This window comes from Apteryx rowi, unplaced genomic scaffold (genome assembly GCF_003343035.1).
Source record: "Apteryx rowi isolate R43461 unplaced genomic scaffold, aptRow1 scaffold_1326, whole genome shotgun sequence".
Lineage (NCBI taxonomy): Eukaryota > Metazoa > Chordata > Aves > Apterygiformes > Apterygidae > Apteryx > Apteryx rowi.
Genome location: NW_020447560.1, coordinates 40,401 through 58,481, shown reverse-complemented (window position 1 = coordinate 58,481; position 18,081 = coordinate 40,401). Strand labels below are relative to the sequence as shown.

The 18,081-nt window shown below is 41.8% G+C and overlaps 1 protein-coding gene across 2 annotated transcripts; it reads left to right on the top strand.

Annotated features, from left to right (window-relative positions):
- The first annotated feature begins 2,547 nt into the window (after positions 1-2,547).
- On the top strand, positions 2,548-16,049 carry LOC112961498 (C-type lectin domain family 2 member L-like). 2 transcript variants are annotated; one of them, XM_026056761.1, is made up of 7 exons: positions 2,548-2,735; positions 8,040-8,110; positions 8,683-8,777; positions 10,294-10,377; positions 11,093-11,280; positions 12,315-12,415; positions 14,061-16,049. In XM_026056761.1, exons 3-7 carry the CDS (start codon positions 8,750-8,752, stop codon positions 14,173-14,175), a joined length of 516 nt encoding a protein of 171 aa, XP_025912546.1. In that variant the 5' UTR covers positions 2,548-2,735; positions 8,040-8,110; positions 8,683-8,749; the 3' UTR covers positions 14,176-16,049. The 2 variants fall into 2 exon arrangements, with proteins under 2 accessions (XP_025912546.1, XP_025912545.1); XM_026056760.1 differs by having other exon boundaries at positions 7,972-8,110.
- Positions 16,050-18,081: the final 2,032 nt, after the last annotated feature.

Here is an 18,081-nt window from a genome sequence, read left to right as displayed (position 1 = left end):
GTTGAGAGATTCCTTACCCACAACAGATCCTCAATAAGTGATTAATAGCATGCTGAACTTTTATGAACTTTGCGAAACTTTGCTGAGTTATATCTCTGCCTAATTGTGCACTTAATCCCTTAGACATAAACCGCTGACCCAGTCTGGGACTAAGACTGGATCCAGCTGCACCTAGGCTCCTCTCTGAAGGAGTTTAGAAAGCAAGGGGGTCCTTTCTGAACCTCATGACTCAGCAGGGGGGTCTCTGTTGTGCGTGCATCTGACCCTGTCCTTCATGCAGTAAATAACTGAGTGAACCTTGCCAATCGAACCTCATTGAATCGTTCTTATTTATGATTGAACTTTGTTAAGTCGCTATCTTACTGCAACAAACACAGTGCTGCTTCCCTCTTACAAGTGAAGTGCATCACTCCTTTCACGACAAGAGTGACTTCTACTCTTTAGTTAAGAAAACAGCAAACAAAATAAGGTATTACTTGCTCTCTACCATGGGGAGATAATATTTTGCACTAGACAGCTCTTGTCAAACATTTCTTTTTCTTCCCACAGACCTCAGTAATACTTGCCTCAGCTGTTTTTCTCTTGCAGACCATAAGGATATATGTGATGTGCTTGGCTGTACTGGCTACAGAGGGGACAGAGAATGGGCTATAACTGTCCTGTCGAAGGCTTGCTAGAAAACAGTCCGTCAGAAGTGCCACTGCACTGATGCTTTTATGCATCTGAGAAGTTCCACAATTACAGAAATCATCCATATTCCTGGAGGAAGTCACCCACTATAGTTTGCTTTTGACCTCATTCTTTGTGGGCCTAAGGTGGTAGGTGAGAGAGAGGTGGAAAGCTTTTGGCATTTAGTTGCAACTATTATTTGCCCACTAACATAGCTTTTTGGGTTGCCTAGACTGTTCTAAAAAATTAAGACCTCAAGAAATGAAGGCTGCTCAAAAATAATTTGTCTTTGTTGGCCTCATTCTTGCATTAAAATCAAGGAAATGTTTAACATCCTAAGCCAAGGACTTTAAATACAGTTAAGCTGAATTTTTGTATTAAAGGAGGAAAAGCATTCAAATGACTTGCAGGCCATGAAATTACAGTCATCCAATAATAAAAGCACTTTAAACAACTTGTTTTATGGTTTCTTTTTCATTCAGACATCTATTTATTGAAATGTATCTTGTGAAAGGAAGGATGATTTGTGGCTAATGTACAAGACTGGATCTTCTGCCTTTCTTCTGCCTAAAGATTTACTATGTAGCCATGACGGCTAGAGCTCTCTGCACTTCCGATTCTCACCATGAAATGTGGATAACAACTTTCCTCTCTCTGGCCTGACGCTGACCTTTTCTGTTTAGACTACTGGCTCTTCCTGGCAGAGATACCAGTTGCTGTAAGTATTTAAAGTACGGAATCTTGTCTAGGATATCTGTTATGAAAGAAACAGGTATTCTAATTTTATATTCCGCCTGGCTTCCAAACTGCCAGTAGCATTGTTTTTTCCTCATCAGCCACTCCTGCTGAATGCAGGTATTTTAAACAGAAATAGGTCAAAATAGTACTCACACATGCCATACACACCAATGAGTTTTCCCTATCTCACTCTGATTTTGAATATTTACGTAATAAGGATTACTTTCAGTTCCATAATATGCCCAATCCATCACCAGATCTAATTTGCTTATGACACTAAAATATTGAATAATTATCTGGGGTGGAAGAAAGGAGTAGTGGCATAGCAAAATTTTCAAGCTACCCTAAATTATTTTGGTGATTAAGGACTTGAGCAGGTAAGAAAGAAATGCAGAGGCTTAAACAAGACATCTGAATTGACCTTGCAATGACAAGTGACATTTTATGTCAAAAAACGGAAGTTAATGCACAATGGATGAAAAAAAAGAGGAAATTTTAAAGGGTTTTTTAATGATAAATGTGTCAATTCAAGAAAACGGCCTTGCAACCAGATGGACAGTTCAGTGCAGATGTACTGCCAATGTAGAGCTGCTGTCAAAGCAGCAAACAGGCTTGTAGGATGTATAAAGAATGTGATGAAGAATCTTCTGACCCACAATGCCCATTAAAATCAATGGCATATCACACTCCTGTGAGCCCAGACTCCTCGTACCGTGAGCAGTTCTGATCTCGCTGTAGACCTATTACCCCATGCAGCTCTCCTACTGCACTTCACATAAAACTTTTCTCTTGTTTTGGTCCAACAGGGAGGAAAGTACTTCTTGCTACAGCACATTCCAGCACCACAGCAGGCAATGGTGGGAATAAAAACTGTTAAACTGTTACAGATTAGGAAAAGAAACCTTGATGAGCAGACAGAGATTCTAAACTCCTTTGATGGCAGGTGCTCAGCTCTGCCAGTTGCAGCTGTGAGACATATGAACAAGATGCCAAACAGGAAACTGATTTGAATGGCTCGTCAAACCCATGTCAGAATGACTCACCACTTCAAAAGTCACAGGTGATCACAGCGCGCGCTTTTGTTCTCTCCTCTTTGGTCGAGAACAGACCTATCAGTAGGAGCAATGGAAGTCACTAGCTGATGATGCAGCTGTATGGTATCGTTTCAGTTGTTCTAGCCTCTAAGAGTTTCCTGGTGCAGATGCAAACCTGCAGACATTTTGGGGAGGACTGCTATCCATATGGAGGACATGATGAAACCAAACTCAGCTGGCAAAATCTATGATTCATGGCACTTTCTTGGTTTGCAGCTGCAAAAGCATGAAATGGTGAGTAACTTTTCAAGGTGTTAAATACAATGTTTGTTCTATGATGAATCACATGTTGTCTGTAGAGAAAATTCTGCTCTCTCCTGGAAGCTGAAAATTTAGAGAAAGTACAGCTACTAATATTTATTGATGGCCAGACCATCAGCTGTAGATAAAGACAAAGAAGAACTCTGCCTCTTTAGATCATCTAAGGTTTCTGCTCTAATCTCCCTGTCCTATTTATTTTTATATTTTTATTTATTTTATTAAGCTTGCTACTGTTAATTGTTTTCATGTCATTATACTGCTGTGGTGCTTTCTCTTCTGTATTCCAACCTTCCCTACTTATTTTTGTCCTCACTCAGGTCATTTTCAGTGTTAAGACTGTCAGTTCTTGAAGATGGAGGTTATGTCTTCTACTAAATTCTAATAACACACAAGTGGTATAGACAAATAAACAAAAATCCTAGTGAATATTAGCCTCATCAAAAATACAACAGCCAGTAATGTAGCTGGACTCCTTTCTCTTGTGCCTCCTATTCCAAAACTGTAAAATAATTGCATTCTAAATGCTAGTGTTTTGTAAGACCTCTGCAGCTGAATGACTAACCTTTTTTGGTGTAGATCTATTTGGCATACACAGCATTCTCAGCCCAGCACTTCATAAAATACTTAGCACTCTTCAAATACTATTTCTTAACTTTTGCAGTAAATACAGTGTTCTAGTACCTCTGTTAAATACTTTTTAAAGGACAGTAACTTTTTAAATGTTCAAAACTACTAACCAAACCCCATGTGTCCCACAAGTCACTCAGCATTATTTCTGCTACATTCTTCTTTCATCTCTTTATTATCTAAAGCAGTTATATTTCCCATGTTATTCTTGCCCATGTCTGAGTAGTTGACTACTCGGTTACTACTACTACTGAGTAGTAACTTTTATGTTGCACAGTAGGAATATTCACATACTTAAAAATAAGTGCAGGCATATATTTTCCAGTCTAACATTTTCACTTTGGGAACTGCAGGAATCCCTCAATAACATCCTGAAAATATATCACCTCAAAAAAAAATAGCCTCTGGAATAGGAAGATTTTATAACTATTAACAGGAAAAAAAAGCATTTTTGACCTGCTGGTAAAAGGACTTCACAGCATCACAGAATCACAGAACGCTTGAGGTTGGAAGGGACGTCTGGAGATCATCTAGTCCAACCTCACTGCTCAAGCAGGGTCATCTAGAGCACATTGCACAGGCGGGTTTTGAATATCTCCAGAGGAGACTCCACAACCCCTCTGGGCAACCTGTTCCAGTGCTCTGTCACCCTCACAGTAAAGAAGTTTTTCCTCATATTCAGATGGAACTGTATTTCCATTTTTGCCCACTGGGCACCACTGAAAAGAGTCTTGCCTCATCCGCTTTACACCCTCCCTTCAGATATTTAAATGCATTGATAAGATCCCTCCTCAGTCCTCTCTTCTCCAGGCTAAAGAGCCCCAGCTCTCTCAGCCTTTTCTCTTACGAGAGATGCTCTAGTCCCTTAATCATTTTACTAGCCCTTTGCTGGGCTCACTCCAGTAGCTCCGTATCTCTCTGATACTGGGGAGCCCAGAACTGGACACAGCACTCCAGGTGTGGCCTCACCAGTGCTGAGTAAAGGGGAAGGATCACCTCCTTTGACCTGCTGGCATCACTCTTCCTAATGCACCCCAGGATACCATTGGCCTTCTTGGCCACAAGGGCACATTGCTGACTAATGGTCACCTTATTGTCCGCCAGGACCCCCTGGTCCTCCTCTGCAAAACGGCTCTCCAGCCAGTCAGCTCCCAACGTGTACTGGTGCAGGACTGGACCCAGTACTGACCCTTGGGCTACACCACAAGCTACAGGCTTCCAACTAGATTTTGTGTCACTGAGCTCTGCCATCCAGTCAGATCTCAATCCATCTCACTGCCTGCTCATCTAGCCCACACTTTATCAGCTTGCCTATGGGGATGTTATGGGAGACAACGTCAAAAGCCTTACTGAAGTCATGATAGACAACATCCCTCAGCAACTCTCCCCTCATCTGCCCAGCTAGTCATCCCATCATAGAGAGCTATCAAGTTGGTTAAGCATGATTTCCCCTTGGTGAATCCACACTGACCACTCCTGATCACCTTCTTGTCCTTCACAGGCTTGGAAGTGGTATCCAGGATGAGCTGCTCCATCACCTTTCCAGTGACCAAGGTGAGGCTGACTGGCCTGTAGTTCCCTGGGTCCTCCTTCTTGCTCTTTTTGAAGACTGGAGTGACATTTACTTTCTTCCAGTTCTCAGGCATCTCTCCTGATACCCATGACCTTTCAAAGATGATTGAGAGTGTCCTTGCAATGACATTGGCCAGCTCCCTCAGCACTCCTGTGCGTATCTCATCAAGGCCCATGGACTTGTGTATGCTCCCCAGTTTGCTTAAGTGATCCCTAATCCGATCCTCCTCCACCAAGGGAAAGTCTTCCTTCCTCCAGACTTTCTCTCTTGCCTCCATGGCCTGGGATTCGTGAGGGCCAGTCTTGCCAGGAAAGACTGAGGCAAAGAAGGTATTCAGTACCTCAGTCTTTTCTCTATCCTTTGTCACCAGGGCCACTTGCACAACCAGAAGTAAACTGTAGGAATAGTAAGCAAAAAACAATCCTTCAGGACTTAACTCTTTCTTATTTACAGTCAGGAGTCCTATGGTACAGAGATATACTGAAATCAGGAGGCTTTGGGTTAATCAAAAGGTTAGAAATAGGCCCTGCTTTTTTCTCCATGAGAGGTACTTATCTACAGATCAGTTGAGGGTTACTAGCTTAAAAAAATGTAAGAAGTCACACAACACACTATAAGATTCATTCCTTTTCTAATATATGGATTGGGCCAGTTTGATGGGACCCTAAGAAACTAACCCTTGTCTGATGTCATGGCTAGACTTTACTAGAGTTTCCAGAGCACCTCAGAATAGCAGAAGTTAATGTCATGTTTGGGGTACAAATGTATAAAGGCCTGACTAAAGATTCTGAACTCACTGATAGTCCTTCCATTGACTTCGGAGGGAGATGGAAAGGGACTGATTCAGTCAGTCAAAAGCAGGGTAAATTAGTTACCCTAGCCTGTGCAATCACAGCCAGATTGCTACTGGTGTGAGGTAAGTAGTTCCAGTCAAACTCAGGCATCTGTGCAGTATGCTGTTGTGACTGCAGTGTAGACATTTCCTAAGTATGTACTCTGGCTCTAAACTTCTGGTATGCAATGATTTCTCCTTGCATAATGTGACTGCAGTTTTTCAGAAAAGGTAGAGGTAACACTTTGAAGAGTGAGAAAAGATAATCAAAGATTATTTGTAATGGCAGTGAACAGGAGGTGGCATCACAGAGACCAACTGTAATGAGTCAATTCCGTGAGATTGCCAGTACTGCAGGGATAAAATGGTTTTTGAGAGAAAATCATTTCTTTTGGAAAATGACCTGCTTTTAAATTAAAATGTTTGTGTTTTCATCCCACATTATGGCAATATTTTAAAGTCATCTTCCAGTGATTCTGGCTGGAGGGTATTTTTGTCTTGTGCCTTTTTCCTTTAATAAATTTCTATCTCCTTTTTCAATTTTCATTTTATGAAATGTGGAAACACTGAAAGAAACAAAATATCCAGATTAAAACTAAACAAATGTCCCTTGCAGTACCTTATGGGACACATTTTTTCCTGCAAAAATAAACATTTCTCTTTTCTAAACAGCTGTCCTTAGCACCCTAACAGCCCCCAGTGATGTCCATAGCAATTAGCTTTGCAGAGGAATTTGCAAACTTATGGGCCTGGGCCATATGGCTCGAGCTACTGCACAAGAAAGGAGAGTTAGAGGTGATCCTACATGCCAGCAGCTGAGAGTGGGTTGGAAAAGTGTCCCTGCTGCTCTCAGTCCACTCATTGCATTCACACTGGTACAAGGATGAATTCTCCTTCTCCTCCAAGATCAGCCTGAATACTCTGTGCAAACTCTCAACTAGTCTATCCCTAGTTCAATAGCTACCCTCCCTCACTGAAGCAGCAAGCTCACATGGGGTAAGCCTGCCAAATCACACTTCCTTGATAACAGCAGCAGACTACACACTCTTCATCAGGAGGTGTCTTAGTCAAACTGTGAAACTAAACGTCAAAAGCCTCAGTAAAGTCAGGACACTTGTACAGGAAGCATCTGGGGTTATAACTATAGGGGTTTTGGAGCATCAAATGATTCACAAATGAAGATGTTATAGGTTCTCAGTTTTTTTGTCAGCCTGGAAGATGGCCTGAAAATGTCGAAACTATCTTCTGTATTAGTGGGTAAGGATGAAAAGGGTGTCTGTGAATGCTCTGTGATTATAAGCCAAGTCATTTATGATCTTAGTAACAGGAAGGTCTGCCACACTTATCAAATTGCAAGAGAGCCAGCTAGTTCTTCAGAGCCAGGTCATTCCTGAGATTAAAACTAAGCTAGTGTACTAGCTTGTTGGAGGAAGGTGGATGCAGTAGTTCACAAGGCATTTCTGTTCTAGTTTTTTTGTTTTGCTTAACTCATGAGGGGCTTGCCTAATTTTGTTACTAAATAGCCAGAAATAGAACAGCGAATAAATGTTGAATATTCTGTTCTTAGGATCAAACACAAGAGTAACTATGCACATTAGCATTCCCCTACCTCTTTTGAGGCAAAATTTGCTCTGACTACATGAAACAGGTATTGTACCTTCCTACTGTCCTAATTCCATACCCTACTCTCATTCGCACTCCTCTGAGCTCACGTCTCCCAAAATCTCTTAAAGTGCCTACAGGTCATGGTCTCTGTACCCATTATCTGCCCCTTCTCCCATTCACCCTCTTCCAGGAATTCTCAGTTCCCTAACTTCCCAAAAGCTGCCATGTTTTAAGCTCTCTCTCCTTGTTCACACGCATCTTTCTTACTCTTTGCCTTTCTCTTTCTTCCTGAGTGCCGTCCTGGGCATGCTAGCCTGTCCATCTCTCCCAATCCATTGCTCAGACCAGCAGCTGCTGCAATCAAAGGCTAAAATCAACTGCAAGTCAATTTATATTTATGGAAGTATGAAGTTTATACTGTTTTTTACTACATGTAACGATAAACACCTAGAGATAATTTTCAATAGCTGACTAACCTCAAAACTGCTCAAATCCCTGACAAATCAAAACAATTGGAGATGGCAATGAAGACATAAAATGTAACCCTCCATTCTCCTGGTTTTCTATTCAAGATTTTCTGCTTAGACACAGATGGATGAGTGTTTCGGATAAACCATCATTAAACTCTTTGCTTGCACAGAGCCTGCGTGCTGACTTGAAGAGAGCCATATCCTCTGGATATTCGAACATGTTTTACAGCTGATCTCTGTTGTGAGTAAAACAGTTACTGTGCATAATACACCAGCTGAAATATTTGTACTGTACATCAACCCTCCTGATATCTATGGCCCTGTCTTTCAAGCACTGCTACAACTTCTCATACACCTTCATTCCCACAGTTGCAGATCAGAATCATCAGATTTAATGCTTTTCTGGATGAGGCCCATCACTGGCCTGATTTTCAAAAGGGATCAAGTTTTAACTAGTCACCTAATTTAAAGGCAGCAGGAGTCTCCCCAACCCCCTCCCAAATGTTCTTCATCCAGAAACCTGCTGATTTCAGAGAATAAGACTTTCACAGTGAGAACTGGTGGAAGCCAAGTTCTTCTTGAAACCATTTCCCATTTCCTTTTCTATTATAAAGTGGTATGACTTCTTGCAGTGCTGCAGTGATACCAAGTCTTTAGACTAAGCTGACGACACCCATGAACAGAGGTGAAGCACTCACAGTGGGTCTAAACAGTGCAAGCAGTACAAAGCCCTCCAAGTCTACCCGAGGTGTGGAAAGGGGAGCCGAAGCTCTCCAGTCTTCCCAATGCTCATCTCTTTTCCTGTTCCTCCAGGCAGGAACCAAGGACTACTGAAGGCACCTGGCTCCGCTGGGGTCTCTCCAGCTTCGGCACAGCGCAGATGAGCTCCGGGGTGCTGGAGCCCGCAGGTGCCCGCGGGGCCGAGGGTGCACTGGGCAGCAGGTGGGTGCAGCCCCCCGCACCCGCGGCCTGGGCACCCCATCCCCGCCGTTGCCCCCGAAGGCGGGGGCGCTGCGCCCCTCCCGGCCCCGCCCGGAACGGCGGAGGGGATAGCAGCCGGCCGCCGGCCCTTCCGGCAGTTCCGGCCCCGTGATCTCCCCTGCCGGCGGCGCGGGAGCTCGGCACCCATGGGCCGCAGAGGGGCAGGCGACGACGGCCGCAGCGGCGGGGGGTCGCCCCAAGGCTCCCCCGGGCGGAGGACGGGGACTCCCCAGGGTAAAGGTGCAGAGAGGGAGGGGCGGGGAGGGCAGCCACGGGGCGGCGGCGGCAGCGCTTTCCTCGGCTGCAGCCGGGCGGGAGCCGGGGCCGCGGGCTGGGGCGCGATCCCGGCGCAGCCGGGCTGCTCGGGGAGGCGCCGCCAGCCCGGCATGGTGCTTCCCGCCTGGGGGCTGCCTGGCAGCCGAGCTCCCTTCCTGTCTGTCACCAGAGACCATTTTGGGTAGACGCCGCTACTGGCGAGGCGAAATGGCGCCAGGGGGCGGGGGGTCAGGGGGCCACGGCCCTCAGCCCCGGTGGCGGCCCTGCCCTGGCAGCCTCAGGCTGGCTTGGAGGGACCGGAGGCTTCAGCCTTGGGGCTGGAGGCCATGGTGAACAGGGCTTGGCACAGGCCACCCGATCCCCTTGGCAGCTGGGCAGACGCTCCAGGAGCAGCCTGCGCTGGTTCACCATTGTGCAGGCTGCAGCGTGTCTGAGCCTGGGCACTGCCCCTGCCCTCCAAGCAGCATCACGTGTATGCTCATGTTGCGCGCAAGTGCTGGGTAATAATGCCTGTGCACTACGTGGAGCGAGGAAGGAAGCTTTCCAAGGAGGCCGTTGTACTGTCAGATCGTACAGTAACCACGAGTGAGAGGGTCTTTCAGGGACACTTTGGGTGCTTCATCCCTTCCTGTTGCCTCTGAAGTTTGAAACAAGTGGCAATGATAGATTGGTGAGTCCTTCCTGCCACCAAACCCAGCTTACTGCACAATCCTAGAAGGGATGGGAAGAAAAGAAGAATTTAGAAAAGGTGTCTTGGTGGGGTGAGACTAGAAGTACCTCAATGGAAGTTTAGGGCTCTGGAGTTAATGAATTGCCTCACTTCTCTTAGCAGTGCCGTGCTCAGACATCAGATCTGTCTCAGGCTTATTTTCTCACACTCTTTTGTTCTACATTAATTTCTTTCCTTTTCAATCACCTTTGAGGTAAGGAATTACCTCACTATTAGGTCTGAATGAGTTCTGAATTATGTAACTAAAATTCATAGTAATTCATAGTTGTTGTTAGCTCAGAAGCTTTGTGATGACGAGCTAAATGTCACACACTCCAGCACTGCTGCCAGCCTGCCCTCTGTGAACAGTGACTTCCTTTGGAATAGCTTAATGGATCCTGGGCTCTAATTCCTTTATCAGCTATCTTTTTGAAATTTCTGACATTTCTTCTTTTCAGGTTTATTCTCAAATATCTGGTTCTGGCGAGGTGTTGCTGGACTCCTTGCTGTTGCTACAGTTTTGATTTTGTGTATTCAGTTTGGTAAGTGTGTGAATTATTTAAAAAGAAATTATAATTAGCCTTAGTAATTACTAGAGTTCCAGGTGGTCAGAAGTCCTTATAGATTAAAAAAAACCCAACTCATTGGGTTTATATAAAACTTACCTTATATCAAAGTTAAATAGATGTCCCATCTGACATATTGTTTAAAACTGAGGTTAAATGCTGGAGAAATTACTTCAGTAGTTGCAGTGGAGTTAGCTGAGTGCTCGGTTTAGTCCTAGTGCAACATTCAAATTTATAACCCTACTGTTGATCTCAATCCAAGTTCAAGAAAACAAATAACAAATGGAAGATTCTTTGCAACCAATCTGTAGTTTTTCAGAAAATGACACTATAATTAATACAGCTATTAATGCAGCTACAAGAAAGTAACATTTGCAGAAGCTATAGTTGTCAGTCAGAAATGTTTATTTTACAGAAGAATCCTTGAAGGAGACATTTTTATCATCTTCTCATCTAGTTCTACATATCTGTCCATGATCATCACTTTAAAGATGTGTCAGCAACCATAAGGGTGCAGGAGCCAGAATGTACAGTTAGTTTGGGAAAATTACTTCTTCTGGGCAGAAATAATGACATTATGGTTAGAACTGGATGAGATTAGATGATGCAATCAGAGAACAAGCTAAAAAACTCCAGAAGCTTTTTTCCAGTATCAGTCAGAAGAAATAGGTGGTCTGTTTTTGTCTTTTAGCGGTAAACAGTTCTTCGGAGAAAGATTTTGCTGGCTGTCCATCCCTGGAACTCTGTCCAGCAGATTGGCTCTATTTCCAAAGGAAATGCTACTACCTCTCTGAGAGTGAAGCCAGCTGGAACTCCAGTCAGAACTTCTGCTCATTACACAATGCTTCCCTCCTTGTGATTGAAAATCATCAGGAACTGGTAAGAGAACAGAAGGGGGATGATGGTTTAATCCCATCTCACTTGTAGGGAGCTGCACAATGAACCTTTGTGTTTTTCCAGCCTCATAAGCTGAATGGTTTGAAATCCAATGACTGTGACAAGTCACAGAGTAGAGAAAGCTGTGTCCCTCATCTTCCTACAAACTCCAGTATCAGCTTTAGCAGTTAATGTTTTAGAAAACACCTGAGGTGTATCTGAGTTAAATTTTATGCTTATTACAGTCAGAAATACTCACACTGTTAGGAGAAAAACTGTTGCTTCTGATTTATCTTTAATTAAACAGAAACTGTTCAACCTTAGCAAGGTCTGTTAATGACAGTCAGTGTTGGCAGATACGTTAACCTTGAACTTAGAAGTTAGGAGATAGCACTCCTAATCACAGCCTGAACTTTCTTTTTCTATAATACTGCAATGCTAGGAATGACTGCATCTAGCATAAAAACACAGGAGAATATACTTTCCCATATCTGCTGTAGGCCTTGACAGCACTTGCTTCAATGTTCTAAAACAGCCTGTCCCTAGGTCAGTAGACCCCATCAGAAACACCAGTATAATGGGTGCATTGGGCACAGATGACAATTCTGTTGCACACACTGTGACAAGGATCTTTTTTTTACTTTTCTGTCCCTAAAATGTCTTCCACAGATCCTTGCTACCTGATAGCAAAGAGTCAGTATGATGAAGAAGCATCAGTGATGGAGAAATCCATTGGCTGCTGAAGTGTTCATGGTTCATTGAAGACTTTCTTGTGGAGAGACCATAAAATGATGTGTTTGCAGTTCCTTAGAAAAAGTTATGTGTTTGCAGTTCCATAGAAATTCTAATCAAGTTGTAGATTTTATTTCATTTATGTGGATTACACAAGATCCAGATGCTGCACTATTTTTTTAGATTTAATCTTTAATATTGTTCCTTCTGGGAGAAAACAAGATCATTCTTTTGCTTTATAGCCCTCAGTCAAAGACTTTATATTTTGAAAACTGAACATACAAATATTCTTTTCTCGTATACAGAATTTTACGGTGAAGATAACAAAGCAAGACCCGTGGATTGGACTTTATAAAAGGAATGAAGAATTCTTTTGGATTAATGGAAATGCATTAGATAATAAACTGTAAGTTGATGATGGGTTTTTTTGACAGTGATACTAGGTTATAGAGGAATAAGAAAGGAAAACTAATACGGATGTAGGCAATGACTTGAAAGAAATGTCTATAGTGATGTTGAAAGGATGACATTGGAAGGAGTATGGAATACAACAGAGATTTCACACAGCGCTGTTAAAACTGTGATGGATGAAAATTAAGAGATAAATTCATAACACCAGGTTCAGAAGTAACATGAAAAGGGTAGTCATGGTAACAGAGAGTATAGCGAAGAGAAAGTTAAGCCAAGAGGCCACTAAGGTACAAAAGTTAAGGAGGACAGAAATAAAAGATTCCAATAACATGAATTCCTTGTTATATGATATATTTTGGAAATGTACTATATGAGATTTATAGATGGGTTAATCGAGAGACTTCATCCTTCTCATGATATGTGTGTACAAAAAAACTACTGGAAGGAAAAGTAAAGTGAATTTATATTCAATGAGCTACTCTATAGTAACTGGCCTGTGCTCTGTCTCACTGGTGGCAAGCGTGGGTTGGTTTGCTCCACCCACGACTGCTTCCCCATCTCCTGAATGACTGCTGCTTCTCTTCGTGGGGCAGCTGTCAGCAGGAGTCAGTGGAATTACTAATGAGAGTAATGTGAATTGAAATTTGAGAAGTCTGAAATTAACTTTGAATATTTACATTTTCCATTTCATAAGTTTGTGACATGACTAGTGACACCTGACTATATTCAGTTCCTTACCAAGTCTTGAGGACTTGATCTGATGAAGATCATAAGCATCTAATGTGACATCTAAGCAAAACATAGGCATCTAAGTTGAAAATTGCAATCCTTCCCACTTTTGCTTATCCTCAGGCCGGTGATACATACATCCACGGATGTTTTACTTTTCAGCTTTGAAGTTCCCTATATTCTTATACTTCTGCCTTTTTGCATGCCTAAAACTGCCCCTCCTGACATTACAAGGGTGAGCATCTTGATGTCTAAGCTCAGTTGGTATCCAGAGTTAAGTTAACACTGGGGCTTTGTCCCATTGACATTTTCAGAGCACCCACGAGTTTGACTGGCCTTTTCACAGAGCTACTACAATTTGTTTTAAAACACAGTTGGTGAAGGAGGCTCTTACGTCTTAAATAGCAACACCTACAGTGTAGAAACTCAGATTCATTTCCTGTTTTTCATCACCCCCTTAACCATAATGCCATAATTTCAGTTACGAGGAAGAGGGAAATGAGAAAGGGAGGCATTTTTCACAGTTTCTTTTGGAACTGTTTTGCTGTATAAAAGGATATGGAAGTTGAAGAAGGAGCCTGTCTTGATAGCACAGGTTATTTGAGAAGGGCAAACTTGAATTCCAGTCTGCTCCAAGGACACATTTCACATTAAGCAGCTCCTAGACAAGATGCAGGTATGCTGCAAGTTCTAGATTTTTGTATCCTAGGGGCCAGGCCTCATAAGGAAAAGACAATCTTTGCAGTGTGCTCTCCAAAGTTCAAGCTGTCATCTTCCTCCCTGCAATGCCTTGGCTGTAGTAAATTAGGCATTGTACAAGGAGAGTCTGCAATCCGTTTGGTTCCCTTTGCACCACTGAATTATTTGATTCTGGGTGTCAAAGTAATGGTATCTTTTGTTCTCCCTTGCAGGCTCGAAGTAAAGGGCTCTGGAAACTGTGCCTATCTTGAATCAAAAGGAGTCTCAGCCTCTGGATGTTCTTTAACCAGGAAGTGGGTCTGTAGCTTGAGTACTAGCTTAGCATGATGAAGGTGGGGAAAGCCACCACCTCTGCCACTTAGAGCTCTGATATGTAATCTACATAGCCTGTGTGTATACTCTGGGACCTGGGAATGTTTCTCAGTTCCTGCCTAGAGGTGAATGTCTTTTCTGGTAGCCAGAATTCTCTGCCCATAGAAGACCTCTGCTTTTCCACTATGTCATTTACATGAACTGTTTCAGGGTCGTCTTAAACTTCCGTGCCCTGTTTTTCTAGCTGCTGCTCAGCTTTTTGTTTCTTTCCTCCGTGTCATCAGTATTTCTTCCATTAACTCTTTTCTTGTGGGATCCTAAGCAGCTGCTCTTTCTTTTCCTTTTGGTGTGTACTTGCTGTGCATACAGGTGTGTGTTGTGAAGTGGGTCTGCCTGTGTCTCTCAGATAGTGGATAAGCCAGGAATTAACACTGTTGTTTTAGACAGGATCACTGTGAATTTCACTTTCCCAGTTTGATGGGGTGCATCTTGTTGCGCAGCTGTGTGTTGCATTGAATGTTTTGTTGCTATTTTGCATTAATCTTGTTAAATTAGTTTGGCTTGGTGCCAGTGGCAGAATCATAAATCAAGAGTAAGAGAATTAATAGCAAAGGATATTTCATGATTATCTCCTGTCTTATGCTTCTTGGAGTGTGAGGTTTGCAAGCAGATGGTTAGCTTCTGGCTGGATAATCAGCTTTTTTGTTCTGTGCATATACCATTTTTAACAGCAACATCCAGTGCTTTTGAATTGATGTGAGCCTGAACAGAACTAGGGCACAGTCCCACTGAACTCTATCCACTCGTATGCAGCAGGTAAACTGAGGACAAAAAGTGAAATTTGTCTAGAGGAAGCAAAACAACTTATTTTCATAGAGGGACTGGAATATTCATGCCATTCTAGAGAGGAAAGGATCGGGAATTCTCATGTGTAAGAGGATGAAATCCTTTCTGCTCAGAATAAAATCTGAAAACACTGGACTTTGATTTTAAGAATACCTGATCAATATAGAATAAACAGTAACCACTAGAAAATCACCCCAGCAGTAGAAGTTATGAATGTATTTTGTTAAGAAATATGGGACAACTCCTCATCTGGCAGAAATCAGTGTTGCTCAACTGATTCAAGTGGAAGAACACTACTTAACAGAAGTTCAGGATGTACTTCAGTGTTGTGATTCCCTTCTGCCCATCTCTTAAGGTGCACATAGTTGGTCTTATCATCTGGGATGCTGTGGAGTGGACTACGAACTACATGGGGCTTTAAAAGGAGCAAGATTTTTTGAGTAGCCATGAGAGTGCACTGTTGTTTCACGGAAGGGAAGATAATCATGTTTTCTTGTTTTTCAGTAATGTAAAATTGCACAATTTTTGACAGGTTATTTGCAGTGGGGGTTTTTTTCATCCTATTGGTAATTATTTTTGCCTTCACTACTTTTTTGTGCAAATTCAATTGCTGTCTGGTTTTGTTCGTTGTATTTGTATTGTTTATGCCTTATTTTCTGTGGCAATAGGACTTTAGCATAACAAGACCATGCAGTATGGGTGTTGTAGTAACTTGTGTCTTTCAGATGTTAATTTATGTATGATCACAAATTTTGCTGTGCTACATTTTATTTTTATTACTTGTGTCCTTTATATGCACAGTAACAGGACTCTACAGTATGAATAGCCTTAATAACCTTATGTTAATTTATATGTAACTAGTAATTTTCTTGTCCTGCAGACTTTTTAAATTAATTAGCTCTGAAGGATATGATATGTGCAATAGTCGTGAAAAGGTACCTAATAAATAACTTTACGAAGCTTCTGAATTCCAGCAGTGCATGTGCTAATATTGTGCCAGGGGAAGTATTTTTCAGCTCAGGCACCATTTAAAAAAAAAAAAAAAAAAGCTAGACTGACACAAAATAAAATTTTTCAGGTTTTCAGTTGGAAAGATCTTTAAAAATAATGTTGGGGTTGACATGAAACATGACATTTGACCCAAAACAGAATGAATTCCACTTTCTAAGTATTTAATCTTTTTCACACTTTAAAACATGTCAGACTTTTAACAAAAACATTATTTAAGTGAAATGCTGAACTACTTGCATGGAAATGCTGAAATACACACAGTGCAGTACCTTTGGAGAGAATTGTGAAATTTTCTATTGCTCACACTTGCAAAGGTATCAGAGTATTTACATTATGGGCATACTAGAGGCGCATTTTACAAATTTAGTAAAATATGTAAGGAGTAAAGAGTATTCACATAACACATTGCATCTCAGCCTTTTTTACTGAGCTGCTTTACCTGAACATTCTTTTTAACTATAGAATAACAACATTTTTATGCTGTCTTATGATTGAAGAATTGTTTTCCATCAGTCATCTATGGGTAGAGTGCAAATATGGGAAATTTTGCTTCTTAAAGGAGGTTTTAGAGAAACTATGAGCACAGTAGGTAATAACTTGGGTTATTGCAACCCAGCTCTTTATGGGTGTAATTAGCATCTTCTATAGCATCCGATGTCTGTAATGCTAAGAAATGAAGGGTCAGTGAACTCCCTTTACTCAGAGCGGGGTTTAATGAACTACTACAGTTAAATACCCATTCCTTTTTTTTAAAGCCAATGGAATGCTCAGGATTTAGTAACTGCTTAAAATGTAGGTAAGGGCTTCAGTATAGCCCTACAAAAAAGCCAGAATGCTCCAATACTAGATGTTCTATAAACAGAAAAAACTTAAACACCACAACTGATTTGAGAGAAACCAGCTCAGTAATTTTTCTTGTTAAGTTCAGCATAGCTTGAGAAACATCTGCCATAAAAACAGCAATTCAGCAATTGTCTACAATGCATAAGGAAGGTGTGTTTTAAGTACCCTAAAGTTATATACACACTTTTCCCATTGAGAAGATATAGTGTGTTCATTTCAGACCGTTGCTTGCCTTTGCTTCTGTATCCAGAATGAACAAACCTCTCCCACGCACACACATGCTGCATTGAGATTTTTCTTTTTTCTTTTCTTTCTTTCTTTTCTTTCTTTCTTTCTTTTTTTTTAACACGAGAATAACAGTTTTTCAAATGAAACTTTAGCTGCTGATATTGCATACTGTAGGGGAAAGTTGGGCTGTTTTCACTTGAGAGAAAATCACCCTCACTGAAGATGTTGTTCACTTTTTAATCTGTAGGACTCAAAGTCCTTCTGAAAAACCATCATATTATGCTTATGGAACATAGCAGATTGCATCAAGTGATTAGTATCTGTTTCCACAGAGGATCCCTGAGCCTTAAAAGCTCTCATACACACCTACCACCTTCCTGACACCTTTGTGTGTCCATAAACAAGCTAAGTGAGGTGTTACCCATCAGTGTCCATAGCTTGATTCTCACCTGATACCAAGTTTACATTTGTGCAGGAGTCTGAAAATTGAACTGAAAGTTACTTCTCTGAGGCCCTCTCTCTTATCTAACATTCACTGTGGTCATTGCAGGTTAAGTAGAGGTAAATTGCTAAAATATGGAGGGTATTTTCCTATGCGTGTAGTTTCTCAGGTCTCTGACTTTCAGGGCTCACACACCACTTTATCTTCTCTTTGCTTTTGGTGCAGTGAAGAACTCATTTTCACACGCAGCAGTGGAGGGGTGTCAATTTGTTTGTGTTATCGTATTTCTCAGTAATCTTTCATTCTGTAGCTGGACTCATGTATGTTAAACCCAGGGTACTTTATGCCCAGAGCTCAGTGTAAGTGTGTCTGTTAGTTACTCATCACAAGTTGCTAGACATTAACCACAAGCTCCACTGGAGCATTTGACATCTGGTACAGGTATGAGACAACATATCTGGAAACGTGCAGCTGCCTTTAATTGTATGTATCACAATAAAGGTTATCTAAGGGCTATATGTTTTGAAAGCCACATTGGACTTGTCTCTCTC

Bases quoted from the DNA above. Each gene is read 5' to 3' on its own strand.
- LOC112961498 (XM_026056761.1), top strand. From the start codon at position 8,750: ATGAGCTCCGGGGTGCTGGAGCCCGCAG. The intron at 8,778-10,293 runs GTGCCCGCGGGG...TCTTCTTTTCAG, and splicing joins CGGGGTGCTGGAGCCCGCAG to GTTTATTCTCAAATATCTGG. The intron at 10,378-11,092 runs GTAAGTGTGTGA...TTTGTCTTTTAG, and splicing joins GATTTTGTGTATTCAGTTTG to CGGTAAACAGTTCTTCGGAG.